Source organism: Pongo abelii, chromosome 13, assembly GCF_028885655.2.
Source record: "Pongo abelii isolate AG06213 chromosome 13, NHGRI_mPonAbe1-v2.0_pri, whole genome shotgun sequence".
NCBI classification, from domain to species: Eukaryota; Metazoa; Chordata; class Mammalia; order Primates; family Hominidae; genus Pongo; species Pongo abelii.
The window spans coordinates 45,407,843-45,426,657 of record NC_071998.2 but is presented as its reverse complement, the minus strand read 5'-3'; the positions used below and the strand labels follow the sequence as shown (position 1 = coordinate 45,426,657).

General features: G+C 37.8%; 1 protein-coding gene across 1 annotated transcript in view; it reads left to right on the top strand.

The window, feature by feature from the left end:
* Positions 1-14,136, top strand: part of LURAP1L (leucine rich adaptor protein 1 like) — a 46,031-nt gene extending 31,895 nt beyond the window's left edge. Inside the window, exon 2 of the mRNA XM_002819790.5 lies at positions 13,395-14,136. Coding sequence (XP_002819836.2) covers positions 13,395-13,769 — 375 coding nt within the window. The 3' untranslated portion in view covers positions 13,770-14,136. The remainder of the gene's footprint in view (positions 1-13,394) is intronic.
* Positions 14,137-18,815: the final 4,679 nt, after the last annotated feature.

Sequence of the window (18,815 nt, the reverse complement as noted above, 5' to 3'; positions counted from 1 at the left end):
TTTTAGAAGTCTATAGATATTCTCAAGGAATTTTGAAAATTTTGAAAATTTTTGGTAAAAGTGGATTATACTAATTTATTTATTTTTTTTTTCTAGCAGACCTAGAAAAAAAGGTGACAGTGTCGTCTCTATGCTCTACCAGGTTCTAGGAGAGTGTCATGTACATACAGTCTCTCAATAAGGGTTTTTTGCCCCTCAATTAGTTCTTTTGCCACTATTCAACTATATCACTCTACTCTTCTGAACAACTAAAGTCTTTTAAAAATGAGACTAAACCATCTTGGCTAACACGGTGAAACCCTGTCTCTACTAAAAAAAATAAATAAATATATGTATATATATATTAGCCGGCCGTGGTGGCAGGTGCCCGTAGTCCCAGCTACTCCGGAGCTGAAGTAGGAGAATGGCGTCAACCCGGGAGGCGGAGCTTGCAGTGAGCCGAGATCGTGCCACTGCACTCCAGCCTGGGCGACAGAGCGAGACTCCATCTCAAAAACTAACTAACTAACTAACTAACTAACTAACTAACTAAATAAATAAATAAATAAATAAAATGAGACTGAAAAAGAGAATTGGCCAGGGTAATCTGATGTATTACGAGTAAGCTTTGGAAGAGATCATCTGTTTCTCACAGCATGGAATATAAAGACCCTTTCCAGGCAGCACAGTTTGAAGGAGAGACTAGAGACTATGTAGTTAACTAAACTTCAGTCTGATTCTGGCTCTGCCACTTAAAATCTGCAAGAATATGATGCCTTAGTCCTCTGAGTCTCATTTTCCTTCACCTGCATAATGAAATTAATCTCTCTGTGACTTTATATTTAAGGTGGGTTTCTAGTAGACAAGATATAATTGGGTCTTGTTTGTTTATCCACTTTGACAGTCTTTGTCTTTTAATTGATGTATTTAGGCTATTCACATTTAAAGCGATTGATATAGTTGGATTAATAGCGATCATATTTGTACATATTTTCTATGTACTTCTGGTTAGGTCCTCAGGAAGCTTACAATCATGGCAGAAGGAAAGGGCAGCTAGCATATCACATGCTGAGAGAGGGAAAGTGACAAGATGCCACATTCTTTTAAACAACCAGGACTCACATGAACGTAGAATGATAACTCATTCATTATCATGAGGAGGGTACTAAGCCAACCCTGATGCATCTGCCCCCTGACCCAAACACCTCCCGCCAGGCCCCACCTCTAGCATTGGGGATCACATTTCAACATGAAATTTGGAGGGGGCAGAACATCTAAACTGTATCATATACCTTTTCTAATAGCCCACAATTCCTAGATATTCTGTTCTGACTTTTTATTTCTTTTTTCTTTTTGCATTTCAGTTTGGGGAGTTTCTATGGACACATCTTTAAGCTCACTGATTCCTTCCTCAACTATGTCCAATCTACTTATGAACCCATCAAAGGCATTATTTATGTTACAGTGTTTTTGATTTCTTGCATTTTCTTTTGTTTCCTTCTTTGCACTTTCATCTCTCTGCTTTTATTACTCACTTGTTCTTGCACTGTCCACTTTTTCCATTAGAACCATTAGCATATTAATCATAGTTGTTTTAAATTCCTTGTCTGATAGTTCCCAAATCGGTGCCACACTTGAGTCTGGTTCTGATGCTTGCTTTGTCTCTTCAGACTTTGTTTTTGCCTTTTAGAGCGGCTTGTAATTCTTTGTTGAAGGCTGGATATGATATAAAAAGAACTGTGATAGATAGGCCTTTAGTGCAAGGTTTTATATTTATGTGACCAGGAGTTAGATTCTGCTTACTATTTGCTGTAGCTATAGTGTCAGAGACTAAAATTTCCTCTAGTATCCTTGCTTTCATCTACTCTATTGTCTTTGCGTTTCCTTTGACACCTTTAAATACGGACAGAGGCCTGCAGTTCTTTTTGCTGTAATCGCCTGTTATTATACAGTAGCCTTATTGATGTGGTCGCAAGGTGTGGGAGAAGAGGAAGTGTTCTGCTGTCCATAATTAGGTCTCAGTCTTTTAGTGAGCCTGAGTTGGATATTTTGTTGATCAGGCTTTGGTAAAACTCCAGTCTGTTAGGTTCTGGTAAAATAGGTTCCCTTAGGGACAAGCTTTTTTAAGGAGATCAGAGAGATCTGGATGTATTTCAGAGCTTTCCTCTCCCTGCCAGAAGCACAGGGGATATTGAGAATCTGGTAGGGTTCCTGGAGGTAAAACTCATGAAAGTGCGGGGTGCCCCTGAGACTGGGCCCCTTTGGATTTTTTAACTCACAAGCTAGTCCACACTAACCTTCCAGCAATTCACCAATTACAGTTAGTGTTCCTATAGAAAGCTAAGGCCTTCTGCTTCCAGTTTTCTGTTCCTGTTAAGCTATGATTCTCTGTATCCATGTGTTGGTCTTCCAGGGCTGCAATTTAGCCAATGACCTCAATTTTCTGATGAACCTAAGAATAGTTGTTGATTTCCAGTTTGTTCAGCTGTTTTTCTTGTTATGAAGATGGGAGTGATGACTTCTTAGCCCTTCACATATCAGACTGGAACCATAATGAGAATAATAATCAGCTTATTCATCGATTTGTTTTAAGAATGGCACTGTATTTATTAGATAAATTAATATTTAAGGCATCTAGCTAAGTACACAGTACATAGGAAGCATTTGCTAAATGGCAGATACTATTATTAATATTCCTAAAGCCATTTTAAAAAGCTGAGAATGAATAAATCACTAGATTGGAAAGTTAATGTATTATCAGTGAATGTTGGAATATGTCAGGTGTCTCTTATTGGATGCTCTTCAGATCACCACTTAGAGCTAGTGAAACTCTCCCATCTGGAGAGTCCCACCCAAAAGTTTCCGAATGAAAATATTTAGTCAGTGTTTAGACACCACATGAAAAACAAAACAAAACAAAATTGATCTTAAGCATCATAAAGTATTTCAAATATTACCAAATTATCATTAGCAGGTGGAAATAAATATTTGCAGTAAAATATCTGAGCCTTCATTATATTTCCTATGCAAAGGGCCATTGTACAGGTCTTTTATAAAAAAAATGTTAACCTATGAAAAAGAATTAACTCCTAGAAGGAAACTCAATTAACGTAAGTGACTTTTATTATCATCCTAATCACCTCCTCTTTTTCTCCTACTGAGGCCAACTCAAAGCACATTTTGAAATTAAATGAGGAATTCTGAAAAGCAAGACTGCAACTTAATAAAGTTGTCAATATTGAAAATTTAGTAGTTTCAGTTTAGTTAATCTCACTGCATTTTAAACTCTTTAAATTATATCTGAATGTTATTATCTAAGTTTAGTCTATTATCTTATCAATGTATACCCTACTTTCATGACCCTCAGATTATAGGGGATATAATTTATAAGTGAAATATGTTGAAAGCATCATTTTTGTCATTAATTATCAAACATAAATCATCTGTCATTTCTCCTTCAGGGTAAGAAATCAATTTCTCTTAGGGGAAAGAAAAGCTGTCCTCCGGTAGATGCGAATGGCTCTTTCAATAATGACCTTCAGTTTCCTTGAACATTTTTTGTTTTAGTTAACAAATATTTAACTACTTACTCTATTTGTTCCTTTTATTCAAACTACAAAGCAATGTACTGGTAAAGTATCATTCCACAGACAGTGATTCAGCATCTAGCAACAAAATTATCCACAAATGGAAAGATCTCTAGGACCTTGCTAAAGTGTGGTCTATATACCAACAGCATTGGTGTATTAGTTATTCAAGCTGCATAACAAATATTCCAAATCTTAACAACTTAAAACAGCAAACATGTATTATCTCACAGTTCTGTATCAGGGAGTCTGGGCACAGATTAAGTGAAGGCCCCTGGATCGGGGTCTCTCACGAATCTGCCATCAAGGTGCCTTGATGAGGCTGCAGTCATCTCAAGGCTCGATCCAGGGAGGGTCCACTTCCCAGCTCAATCACATGGCCAGTAGCAGTCGACAGGTCTATGTCCTTGCTAGCTGTTGTCCAGAGATCTCAATTCCTTACTTTATGCATCTCACAAGGGGCAGTTCACAGCATGGTAGATGGCTTCATTCAGAGCAAGCATGTGAGAGAGTGTGCCCAAGGCAGAAGCCACAATCTTTTTGTAACCTTTTCTCAGAAATGACATCCCATCATTTTTGCCATAGTCTATTATTTAGAAATAAGTCAATAGGCCCATCCGATACCAGGATAGGGAACTACATAAGGATGTAGATACCAGAAGTGAGTGGTTATTGGGAGATATCTTTGGGACTGCCTACCACAATTGGTAAAAACTGGGAACTTGTTAGAAGTACAGAATCATAAAACTGGTGAGCAAAATTTAAATTTTAACAAGATTTGATCCATAGGTACATTCAAGGTTGAAGATCTCTGCTCTAGGAGCAGGGCCCATCCATTTTATTCTGTTGCAGAGATTGCTTCCTCACTTATTTTTACTCATTCTCTATTGCCTTTGTAAGAAATACAGAGATCACTTTTCTTTTCAAGTCAGTTCTCCCCTACAAAAAATTTTACAAAGTAAGTTTACTAAAGCACTACTGGGCTGCACATAGCAGATAGGAAATAGAATTGGGAGAATGAAGAAGAAATATGGGGCATAAGATCCATGGCAAATAGATTTAATTATAGTATCAAGAAATTACTAAAAGAGAAGATAAAGCATTTGAGTAGAAAAAATGTCAGGAATCATGTAAAAATAGAGATTACAGTACTATCTCCTCAACAATCTTTAAATGCATTGCTGAACAACTCTGCATTATAAAGCCTACTGTTTATAACAGTGGCCTCTTATTTTAGAAATATAGCCATCAAAAATTATTTTAATACAAAAGCATAAATGTTCAACTGAGTTTAGATACCTGGCTTATTCCCTTTTTCAGTATACTTCATGTCTCAACAATGCTGAGTCATTTATATTCAGTATTTGAAATCTTTCCACAAAAGACACTAAAAACTTTGGTATAAATATTTTACATCTATCTCAAATTTTATTCAATGGAAAAGATAAGATTACATTCAGATTTTAATTATGCCTAGAAAAATAAAATCCCTAAGGGGTAAAATGCAAGTCTCTAATCTGCTTATTACAAAATGCAATCAATTAAGTAAAGCCTTCATTCCGTACCTTCTCAATGGTATACTGAAGCCAATATCTACTGAGATGTGTGAGCTTTTTGTTAAATTTTCAGGAGTTTTGTGAACTAGTTGCCAATCACAGACATTATTAAAATCTAAAGTATTTATATAAACCTACAAGTATTTATATAAACCTATAATTTAAAACAAAGGTAATAAATACTCAAAATTCATGGCATCCTAATTATTTTACTACATTTTACTTTCATGATTTTTTGAGGTTATTTAAAACATCTGTTGTATTCTTGGGGTGAAAATACTGTATATGCTGCAGTCCCGGGTATCTCTTATCAATCCCATGTTTATGTTTAAGGCCATTCTATTGATAGATTCAAATTGGCCATATAGGAGTATTTATGCTACAGAAATTTAAAAACACTATAAAGCAGAACTTGATTTTTATTTTATTGATTGTCTAGACTTAAGAAAGTGATAGAGAAAATGTTAATACTGCAGATTCAAATTGAAATGTGTGGCATGTCTCTAGTTATTACATTTCCAATAGTGCCAAAAAAAGGAAATATTCTCCATGTATTTGAAAACCGTTATTCAATTCAGTGAAGAAATTGCTCACATCATTGATGAACCAGTAAAATTCCAACATAACCCATGCTGAGGCTGACACAAGTTTCAGTTTAATTAATGTATTTTTCACTAAGTGAAAAATAATTTAACAATGGATCACATATCAGGTGTAACAATAACAATTATTGAGGAATGAATTCTCAATTGAGATTAACTGTATTTGTGACATTTTGTTCCAACTGCGTCCATAGTTTGCTATACATACAAGAGTTCAGCAAGAATGAATAAAACATTCTCTGAAATCAGTTGGTTATATGGAATTGACAATAAAAAGTGCTGTATATTTTATTAGTATCTGTCAAGTGTGTGTTATACATCTTCTATATCAGCACAATTTGTATTATATTTTGTAGTATATATGCATGCATGTGTGTGTGTGCATGTTTATTTTTCCCAGGAAGCTGCTTGTTAAACATTTACTGGCACACTACCCTGTGTGCTTCCCTCACAAGGTAATTGTGGTCACTACAGATCACAGAGGAGCACATTAACATGCCCTGGTCTACCATGTGAAAATAATATTTTAAGTTCTAAACTGAAAAGACACACATGCACAATACTTACTATAAATTAGTGGAAACACTTCTCTGGTCTGTGTTCAATGTGAAAAACTTCTCTGCTGTGAATATGGGAGTCCATGTTTTCATTAGATCATTCTAAATTAATCTCGGCTCAGGTGATTTATAGCTGATTGCATCAGCCTAAATTACACTTTGCACATTCATGTTGAAAATATTCAGGGAAACAGTTTTCACTCTATTGGTTTATGGAAAAGGAATTGACATCACAGGCATCTAAGTATCATTTGGACCTAGAATCTGATGAAATTGTGCTGAAAAGCTGCATGCATTACTTTGGCAATCAGATGACTCACCAGCAGGAACTGTACAGATCTCACAAGCAGGACTGGTGGCCAGAATTTATGCTTATGATTCACGGGAGTCACATGTGCTCCTTTCAAATACACCAGATACAGCTTTCTACTTTATCAAAACAACATCAATCAGTCCACTGTGCTGATGACAGTATTTTTATGTATGTAATTTAGTCCTTGGGGAAATTACTCTTCTACAAGGTTCTGGGAAAAGAGTGAACTGTTTTAGTTATTGTTCAGTTCCATAGATAAACAACAAAAATGGAGGAAGACAAAGCTGACTGATATAAAAAGGGAATCCTCTGTTGCCCAATTAGAAACAAATTTTGTTGTAAATTTTGAACCGACTGAGAAAGTGAAGGAAAGCTTTGGCGGAAGGAACAGCACTGACTTTTGCATAATTGTAGGCTTTTCACCTGAAGCATTCCAAACTAAAAACAGTGAGTGGAAATGTTGTACAGTGTCTTCTCAGACTGCAAAAAGATGATAATATTTGTATGGATCTTCTGAGAAAACAGAGGAGTGATTTATAAGTATAGATATTGAAAACACTGCTGGAAATTTTAAGGATGGGTAGGCAGAAAATCTTCTGTGATCATCAAATTGAGGATGTCCTGAATTTGGAGAGAGGGCAAATTTGGACACAAGGAGCTTATGCAAAAGGAACAAGCAAACAAACTGGAATAAATTGCTGGAAAAACAATACTCCAAGTGCTTTTACAACAGCTCTTCAGTTTATATAGACTTTTAAACATATATTACAAAATAAATGTGGATAGAAAAGAGGACTTGACAGAACTAAACTCTCTTCCACCAACTACAAATCAGAGAGAATGATGATTAGTTTCTCCTAATGAGAAAGTAGGGTTAGAGCAACACATTAAAAAGCAAGTCTAATCTTTCTTCCTTCAATGTATGTGACTATGGACTTGCAAAGAAGTCCTTCTTCCTTCTAATTCATATTACAGCTTGCAGGATGGTTGGGATTTACATCTTGAATATTGTGGATTTTACCATACAAATGCATAACTGGGAGGTGGCCTGCTTTTATCTGACTAGCTGACATTCATAAATAAAAGGGTAACAATAATGGAGGAGGGCTTTATGAGAAACCTGAGTATATGATGCTATCCGAGGCTCTAGAAAGGCAAAAAATGTCCCTATTTGGAAGATACATTCAGCAGCTCATGTGCACATTTCAGTTAATATATAGACATATTAAAGATCATATGCACGTTTGTCTTGGAGTGGAATACAAAAATGATTTTTATTCAAACCCAAATGGTGAGAGCAAAAATTATTATGACAAAATTTCTGATTAAAGTACCTAAAATTAACATCAAGCCGAAACTTCTAGCCTTAGCCATGAGTTTTTACCAGCTACATCTTTTGCTGGAGTTATTGAGCAGCAGAATTGATTCTTCTGTCTCCTCTATAGCCTGCATAATTTTCTCATAACGTAAACAATTTTGTAATCAAATGGCCACAGGAATGGCAAAATATCAGAGAATATGTCAAAATGGAAGGAAATCCTGAGATTATCTGATCTGTAGACTCTTCCTATTAAATTAAACATTAAATGCCTGAAACATTATAAGACGTTATTAAATATCTGAAACGAAATCTCGGTATGAAAAGCAGATATGTTAGGTGGATGCCTCAGTTGAATTCAGTCTTCTTATTGGGTAAGATTAAGTCTTTGTTCACAGAACTACTTTACCACCTTCACTGAGTCCCATGGTTCACTGCAGCTCGGAATGAAATCTCCTGATTTTTCTTCATGTATAAGGAAACTGAGGTCCTGTATGCCAAGCCACTTTCCCCAAAGGTCAAATAGTTCCCCAAAGGTACCATATTCCTCATACAACACCACCAAGAAGTCAACTTGGTTAGCAACCAAAAATCCGACTGCATTTTTTTCTTAGATTCCATTGTGCCAATGCATAACCTTTGTATTCTTTCAGTATTAAAATGGCACTCTAGAAGAAAAAAAGATATCTGGGAAAGTTTGCTGTTAAGAATATTTTCTCCTTCAAGATTCCTCATTTCAAGTTCTACCATAGACTCAGTTCATCACCTGTCAAAAAAATGACATGAAATCTCAGCATTCTCCCTAAAATACAGAGACCTGTGACATCATAATCCTGAAGCCTGAGAGACTAAGTAGGAAGCTGAACCATATGACATAAACTGTAAGGACCAGAGTAGAGGAGGGGAAGTGAAGAGGAAAAGAGAAAAGGACATCCACATCTCTTTGGACCTTTGGACCGATCAGTCTAAACCTTATTTTTGTTGTTGTTGTTGTTTTTTGGTACATGTCCTGGTTGTTTGTTCCCTTTGTTCAGTTCATTTTGCCAAGTGTTTACAGAACACCCATGCTGTGCTAGTACCGGTTATCACCTCTGAACAAATAGAATAATGTTTGGAGTGTGACTCACACCTTGAAGTCCACTTCCTTTTAGAGATACTATCTCATATTCTGTAAATTCAAGCTAGGAATAACCTCACACCAGTTACTCAGTGTTTGAATCTGGAGAAGGAATAGAAGGGATTATCTGCTGGGAATGCTTCAATATTGAAATATTCTTTCCTGAAGCTACTTTTTTTCCCCTCTCAAGTCACATATTACTGACCCACAGCAAAACCCAAGATTGCAACAGATAATCCAATCTGAAGCAAAGTTTCTTATTCAGGTGTTGGACAGGTACTAATTTAGCACCTACTTGTGTGAGATACTCTTTCAGGTTTTGGCATAGAGTGGTGACCAGGAAAGATCAAGACCCAAGCACTCTGTGGTGCTTCCATGCTCATGGGCGGAAGAGAAAATAATAAGTAAATCCATTATAAAGATTATGATTTCAACTAGTCATAAATATTATGAAGGAAACATACATGGAAATGTAATATTAATCTAGGCATGGGTATTGCATATTATGATTGATCAGGAATCAGGTTCTCCTAGGAGGTGACATTTAAACTCAGACCCTTAGGAGATCTCAACTCTCAGTATCCTCAGAGTCAAGTTGAGGGACCTTATAAGACTCCAGTAGAAGGAACCACACAGTTTCATGCTGCAAGGGCAAGGCTACTCTGTTTTTAATTGATGGCTAGACTTCATTAAGACTGAAATGAATAACAGTGAGGAAAGGCGGGGCAGCTACTAGAGACAGAAGAGTCATTGTGATTTAGTTCTTTGGTGGATTGCTCATACTTTCAAGGGTCATCGGTAGCATAACCGCACCTTGGTGCTTGGAGAAAGCAGAATGTAGCAGCTGGGCCAGCCCAGGACTCTCTGTGCCTGGAGTTCCTGGTAATGGACCTGCCAGCGTGTGAACTGACGTGCCCAGCGCTCCCACGGTGGGAAGCTGTTTACTCTCTCCAGGGAGGACACAGGGTTAGACACAGTTAAATCTATAATCATTATCAACCAGATCAACACGTTCTAACTGACTTGCTTTTGTCGTTTTTTTCCCCAACAGTGGTTCAATGGCCTGTGAATGTTTTGCTTTCAGTAAAAAAAAAAAAAAAAAAAAAAAAAAAAAAAAAAAAAAAAAAGATTTTCTTATTTAAATAAGTCATTTCATGGTCAAAGGAAGCTTTTGTTACTTCATAGTCCACTCCTCTTTTCTTCTTATTCTTAATAAAACTGAAAAACTTGTACTTGATGCAGCCACTGTGTAAGTCAGACAAAAATTGCTGACAAAAAATGTATTCTAAGTATGTTTTAACCCCTGGTGGCATAGTTGTTAGGAAAGTGTATTACTACTGTCTTAAGAGCTAAACTTTCACAGTTCCTAAAATTATGGCTATTTCCCAAAATCAACCAATTATAACTATTTCCAAAAATCAAGCAATGCTTAGGACAGACCTTAAGATATGGAAGAAATGTGAGACATGGCTTCTTTCTTTAAGGAGGTCACAGCCTAGATGAAATTGCTAAAAGACAATCATTGGCAGTATATGACAGTACAAAGTTAAGCTATGTTGGGAGATAAGCTAACAGGATGGTGGTGGTGAAGCAGGCCAGCAGAGGAGGCTGGAGCCCTCAAGTAGTGCTTGATGAGAGAAGTATGACTTGAAGAACGGGGAGTATTTGGAGAGGAAGAGAGTGAAGTTTTTCAAGAATGGGGAATGACGGAGGAGCATGCCCAGAGCTGGGAATGGGCTGGAACATTTTCATGGGAGAGGGTGGAGATATGAATAAATGCAGCCGTGATTTATCTGGGTGGCTACTGGGAAATGGTCAGATTGATATTCTGCCATGGCTTATAAGGGGCCAGCATGTTTTATCAGCTACAGATGCCTGCTGAATGATTTTGCAAAAATTTGACTCATATTGATTTTTCTGGGCTGCTCAGTGGACCTAGGCAAATTGTTGGTGATTTATAAATATTTGTTGTATTACTTGTAACTTGGCCATTGTCTTCCTGGCTCATAGGGTGTGCGGAGGAATTTAAACATAAAGACTGTCAGAAAGCCTCCTTCCTCAACATAAAGTCATTGCAAGGTTATTGAGACACCCCAACAAACAGAGGGACATCTCAAGGCTAAGTTCACATCCTTCTGTTCATGAACGTCTCAGTGAAAAGTAATTTTCTTTGTTACTTCCTGTGCAATTTATTTTTAGTGCTTTGTTCAGAGAAGATGAAGTGACTCAAGTCACTTCAATATTCCAGCAAAATTAAGGGATTTTAATTGTACTTTATGTTTTTTGTATTCATAGATATATTTTTATTCTTTCGAAACCTGTACAATCTTGCATCTCTTGGAGTTATTAATGGAAATTCCATCTCTCCTAATGTTTGTTCATCATGTTCCCTCAATCCAAAGTTCCTCTTCAGTTATGGATTAACTCCTCATACAGAAATATTTTTACAATACTAATGAATACTTTTGAGGACAATTCGCTCTTTTCTTCCTTACAGTTTGAGTCATCCAAGAATGAATGTCTGATAATTCCAGAAACTGACATAAATCTGAATTAGCTCTGGATCCTAAAGAAAGAATTAGCATGACCCTGACTTTTGGGTTAATAACCCAACTGGAGGGACAGAAATCGGTTTTTAAACCATAGAGAAGGCCGGGCGTGGTGGCTCACGCTTGTAATCTCAGCACTTTGGGAGGCTGAGGAGGGCAGATCACAAGGTCAGGAGTTCAAGACCAGCCTGGCCAGCATGGTGAAACCCCGTCTCCACTAAAAATACTAAAAATTGGCTGGGCATGGTGTTGCGTGCCTGTAATCCCAGCTACTCAGGAGGCTGAGGCAGGGGAATCATTTGAACCCAGGAGGCGGAGGTTGCAGTGAGCCAAGATTGAGCCACTGCATTCCAGCCTGGGCAATAGAGTGAGACTCTGTCTCAAAAAACAAACAAGCAAACAAACCATAGAGAATGTGACTAGGACCTCTAGTGGCCAAACATGGCCCTGCCAGGCTCTGTACTCAAGAGCCATGTCTCTTCTGTTCCAACAGAACAATCATGGGAGTTCTTACAGCACCACCTCCCCAAACACCACCTCTTGATATTAGCAAATGTTTACAGTAAACTGTGGGACCTGCAAAGAGACCCTGCTTTGTGGCTGTGGAGATAGATATCCCTGAAGTAACTTAGAGCTATCAGAAGGACCACACACCTGCCGGGAGCAGTGGCTCACGCCTGTAATCCTGGCACTTTGGGAGGCGGAGGCAGGCAGATCACGAGATCAAGAGTTTGAGACCATCCTGGCCAACATGGTGAAAGCCCGTCTCTATTAAAAACACAAAAATTAGCCGGGCGTGGTGGCGGGCGCCTGTAGTCCCAGCTACTCGGAAGGCTGAGGCAGGAGAATGGCGTGAACTCAGGAGGCGGAGCTTGCAGTGAGCCGAGATTCCACCACTGCACTCCAGCCTGGGCGACAGAGCGAGACTCCGTCCCAAAAAAAAAAAAAAAAAAAAAAAGGACCACACACCTAGAAGGCACATAAGGGAATTCTCAGACCTTCCCAACATCTGGTATCCCACTTTTGATTGGGGTACCCCTGATATATCTGAAACAAATAGTCAGATCTACAGAAATATTTGTACACTTCATCTCATAAATTGGATCAGCCTCGTGTATCACCCATCCTTTGGATTCAGGGAATATTAGAGCAATTTGGTTCTTAAAAGCAAAAGCATTATTCAGCACTGTCTATGTTGATATAGTCCTAAAGAATACAGGCCTTTTTTGTACTCTTAAGTCTTTTCTATAGAGTTATCTTTCTTCATGTGTAAAATGAAGACAAAAATAATAATACCTGTCATACAGTGTTATTAGATTTTGCTAATGAATGCTGAACTTTTATGATGGTGCTTGGCACATTATCACTCTATAATCAGAGGCTTTTAGAGGCTTCTATGATGCTGAGGATGACTCCTTAATTTCTCCACCTTCCTTTTCTCCCCACCCCTCAGGACCCACATATATACTCCAACGTAAACATTAATAAACTTAATCTGGCCAAAGAGAAAATAAATCTTGTAGTAGAGAACCTGCCATTCAGTATGATATGTTTAGGCCACTTGGTTAGGGTCAGGGATGCAGCAGGGGTCTTACTGTGTCTTTTGGAGCCTGAAGCATCTGGCAGGAAGTGAGTTTTTTTATTATAACTCCTACCATCCGTCAGCAATTATCAAAAAGTTCCTGAGAACCAGTCCACTTATATTTTATTCTGTGAATTTAAAATTCTGAAGTGCAGCAGACAGTCCCCAAATGAATTTGAGGCCTTTCGAGAATGTAAAATGACTGGAATATCTTTCTTCTCTCTTTGTCCGTAGGTTAACCTCAGAGCCACAGACGTCAGGCTCATGCGCCAGTTGCTTGTAATCAATGAGAGCATCGAGTCCATCAAGTGGATGATCGAAGAAAAGGCCACCATTACCAGCAGAGGCAGCAGCCTCAGTGGCAGCCTGTGCAGTTTGTTGGAGAGTCAGAGCACCTCCTTACGTGGCAGCTACAACAGCTTACACGATGGCAGTGATGGGCTGGATGGTATTTCCGTGGGAAGTTATCTGGACACGTTGGCAGATGATGTCCCAGGCCATCAGACCCCTTCAGACTTGGACCAATTCAGTGACAGCTCCCTAATAGAGGACTCACAGGCACTACACAAGCGTCCTAAATTGGATTCTGAATACTACTGCTTTGGCTAGTGACACAGTTTTTTGCATGGGACTGGTGTGCAATTAACTTGTATTTATCCTTCTTCTCCGCTGCTATATTTTTGGTGTGATTTTTATTTTAATAAGATGACCTTTGTAAAAGAAGCGATTTTGAAACTGCTTAATGGTATTTCTGTTGCTCCTAATACTTCTCATCTGAACTGATTTATTTTTCTCTGTTACATCTCTATTTTTTATTTATTACATTGATTTTCTCCCTTCTTTTACAGTAGCACAAACAAAGTAGGGGGAAAAGAATAAGCAATAATTATGTTTTTGCTTTTGTTTTCAGAGCAATGGGTCAGGGATTACAAGAAAAACTTTGCTAAATTTTACAATAAACCAAAGTCTGATAACAGTTAATGTTGCTGCTTGTGTTCTTAAATGACTTAAGGTTTCATCTTCCAGAAGATATTGAGATATATTACTGTTTGCATATCAGGTTGAACAAAATGCTTGGAACAAAATTAAGCATTATTTCTAGGCCACAACATTCTAGTGTATAATCAACCATACTCTTAGTCACACACGCCCACATGACAGTCATCTGAAAGTCCCCAACTATGCACATTCTGTTCAACCAACTCTCCCTTGTGTTGGTACTTTGGATTAACATTTTGTCATCAGTGATTCTAACTCAAATCTTATGTTTATTTGTGTAATAAAATGTATTATTCTCCCAAATTTCAAAGAATAATTGAGATTAAGTATGGAGGCAGCCATTCAAGGCAAAAGTGTCCTAAATTTAATTGCATTTTGAGATTTTGTTGGCATTTACTTGTATGTATTTTGTGATTCTGATAGGATGTATAAATACTTAGATGCATACAAGCAGATGGATAGAAAGATAGATAAATATCCCGATAGCCTACTATCAGCAGCCTACTACTGCTTCCCTAAAGCAGAATTGTTATTCACTTAAGAAATCTAATATGATATACATTCATCCTAGTATAAATAAATAATCTGTAAGTTTTCTGAAATGGAATATTTAACTCACATGGACAGTGGACATTTAGTTTAAATATAATGTTATTAATCCTCTGTATTTCTTTTATATTGATAACTCCTAGTGAGGGAATCTAATTAAGATTTCATGCTGTTCTCTGTAATGATAAATGTTTCTGGACTAAACACTCTATAATACAAATCAAAAAATCTTCTTTCTTATAACTGAGAAATGTTTCACCCAAATTTCCTTTGTTATTATATATTTACTACACATGTTGAATTTATTATTGTTTATTTCCAAGGCATGTATTATTCAATTTCTAATTAAAATATATCAGGGCTTATATTTTGCACTGATCTTTTCCAATAAGTTGCTTGATATAATCCTCATCGCAACAATCTCATAATGTGAGGATTGTCACCATCCTATGTTTGAGGAAATTGAGGCACATAGATGGTAGGCCACTGAGAGAAGTCTCCCAGTAAGTGTCAAAGCTAGGATTTAAACTTGCATCTGTCTTATTCCTAACAGTAACACTCAATAACCTCTTTGGTAATTATTGATGTTAAATAATAAAATGGGAATGAGAAAGCAAATGTAAGCTCATAACAAAAATTAAAAATATAACCAACCAATTTCAAACAGAAGATAATGAAATATGTAACCATATGTCCACAACCTTGCAAGGAGAATATCCTCAACTACAAAGAAGTGGCAGGCTGCAAGAGCATGAGGCATCAAGGGCAAATTCTAACTTCTTTAAAACCTACCCTTTGCCTTGAACAAGCCATGCACATGAAAGGCTATTTCTGTTCTCAGATCAGTTTCAGATCATGAATACAATCTGGTAAATTCCTGTTACACTCTTCTCATGCAACCCGCTTCCCCTGCTATATGGCCACCCCATGCCCTCTATAAATTTTCCCTCTGGAGGAAGGAAATGAAAAAAGCACAAGAGTATAATGTGAGAGAAGTGTCTGGAATAGTTTTCATTTATATATTGTATTTTAAGGAAACTATAATGAACATTGGCAGAACACTCGAGAATGTTTCTGGCTTTATGAGTTTCAATATTTTATATGCTTTACATTAATTCCAATATTTTTTGCGAGATAGCAAATAAAGATTCCACCATTTAGATGTATGGAATCACATGTAAGCCAACAATTTTTTAATAATTGATTTTACCAAAAGGAAGGCAATAAACATTTAAGCAACACTAACTATTAACATATTCATTGGTCTCAAGAGAGTGAGTGCATAGGAGTGCCTCATTTTTAACTGAAGAATCCCCGTAACTAATCTCTGACCTGGACCATTTGATATTTGATCTCTGTCAGCACCAGAAGGAAAAGGGGTAAAAAGTTATAGTATCTTTTAAACTATTCTGCCTACACTGAGTTGTGTTTTCCCAGAGAAGATGGAATTTTCCTGAGTTACATTAATCTCTCAATTTTTATGGACTTGTTAGTTTTTTAATGGATGGAAAATAATTAGATGTAAGGAATTTAGACAAGTTATAACTAGTACATTTTTGGAGTTTTGCAAATAAAGGAACTCTGGAAGACCAACCTAGGAGTCTCAACTAAACTTCAAGGAAACAATGTTTATACTACCAGCCAGCCCCAAAGTACATAGTGTAAAGTTTTAAGTATTCATCAATGTTTGGAAATGTAAAAAAACATTATTTACTGTGGGTGGACTATAAAGGTACTTGGAGCCCACAAATAATTGCATTCAGGCATTTGTTTCCCCAACTTCATAAAAACACAATCCACTTTGGGAGGCCGAGGTGGGCGGATCACAAGGTCAGGAGATCGAGACCATCCTGGCTAACATGGTGAAACCCCGTCTCTACTAAAAATACAAAAAAATTAGCCGGGCGTAGTGGCAGGCTCCTGTAGTCCCAGCTACTCAGGAGGCTGACGCAGGAGAACGGTGTGAACCCAGGAGGTGGAGCTTGCAGTGAGCCGAGATCAGGCCACTGCACTCCAGCCTGGGCAACAGAGCGAGACTCCGCCTCAAAAAAAAAAAAAGGAAAGAAACACAATCACCTCCATGATGACAAAATAAATATTTTTTTATTTTGTTTTGTTTTGTTGAGACAAGGTATCGCTGTGTCACCAGGAAGAATACAGTGGCACCATCATGGCTCATTACAGCCTCCAACTCCCGGGTTCAAGCAATCCTTCTGCCTCAGCCTCTAGAGTAGCTGGGACCACAAGCATGCACCAACATTCCTGGTTAATTTTTTATTTTTTGTAAAGATGGGGTTTCACTACATTGCTGAGGCTGGTCTCGAACTCCTGGACTCAAGTAATCCTTCCACCTCTGCCTCCCAAACTGCTGGGATTACAGGCATGAGCCATCCTGACAACCAACAAATGATTATTAAGCCTAGCATAGTGACACATGCCTGTTGTCTCAGCTACTCAGGAAGCTGAGATGGAAGGATTGCTTGGGCCCAGGAGTCTGAGTCCACCCTGAGCAACAAAGCAAGACCCTATCTCTAATAAAAATAAATACAGATTAAATAAAGGAAAACAAAATAAATGGTTATTTCAAGCTCCTCATCTTACTGATCTCACAGCAGTTGATATATTTGATCACTCCTTTTTGAAAGAACGTCTTCATTTTTCTTCCAAGACAAGACTTTCCCTTCATTCTCCAATGCCTGCATGTTTGCAGACTCCACTGCTGGTTTCTCTTAATTTTTTTCTGACCTCCAAAGGCAAGAGTGTACTTGGGCTCAATTCTCTTCCAAAATTTCTCCCCTGGGGAATCTATTCGGTTTCACAGTTTTGAATGTCATCTATGTGCTGAGATTTCTAAATGTATGTGTCTAGCCCCAATCTCTCCCCTGCACTCTAACCTCCCATGTCCACCTGCCCCTGCAGCATCTCTATTTGATGTCTAATAAGCATCTCAATCCTAACATATCCAAAATGGAAATTTTGCTCATTTTGAAATCCCTGCCAGTGTAGTAAATGGTGCCTCCACTCATCATTTTTTCAGTTCAAAACCTTGAAGTCATTCTTAACTATTCTCTTTCCATTCTTTCCATTACACAACATCCGTATCATACGAGTTAAATGTTAGAAATATATCCAGAATGCTACAGATTCTCACCATCATCACCAATGCTATCACTCTAATTCAAGCACCATCACTTCTCCCTGAAACTACTGCAATAGCCTTGTCTTGTTTCCTTCCTCCCATCCCTACCTTCCTACCGTCCATATTCAACACAGCAGAGTAATCTTCTAAGATACAAGTCAGATTTTAACAGCCCCTATTCAACCCCGTAATGAATTTCCATCCTCTTCAGAGTCTAATCCAAATCTTTACTGTGGACTACCAAACCCTGTGCAATCTGTCATCCTTCTGCCTGACCTCATCTAGTACAACTCCCCTCCTTTCTCACTATGAAACCTCATTTGCCGGCTTGTTAGTTCTACAAATCTCAAAATCCAAGCATGTTCCTACCTCAGAATCTTTGCATTTCTCATTTCCTGTTTCTGAAATATTCTCCTAAATACGTGTAAGTCTTGATTCCCTAGTTCTTTGTGTTCTCCAATCAAGTGGCCGCTTGTCTGAGAGGACTTCTCTCAGAGTCTCCTGGCACTGTTTATCTTCCTTACTCTGGCTTATTTTTCTTCCTAACCCTTATGAGCACCTAACATTTTGGGGTGCACTCTCTGCCTTCCCACACTAGAATGAAAGGTCTGTGAGAGAAATAACTTTATTTTGTTCACCGCCATATCCCTCAGAACCCAGAAGAGTATCTGTCACATAGTAGACACCAAGTAAATCTCTTTTGACTAAAGCAATTATTACACATATTAAAGCAATTATTACACATTTGCCGAGTGCCTTTTAGATGCCAGGCAATAACTGTGCTAGGCCCTGGTGTTAGGAAGATGAGGAAGGTATGAAACCTGTCCTCTGAGAGTTCATCTCTTTAGTATGCTTCTCTGATTGGAAGAATAATGGTCTCCACTCTCACCCCAAATATGTCCACTTCCTAATCTCTTGAACCTGTTAAATGGCAAAAGGGACACTGCAGATGTGATTGAGTTAAGGAT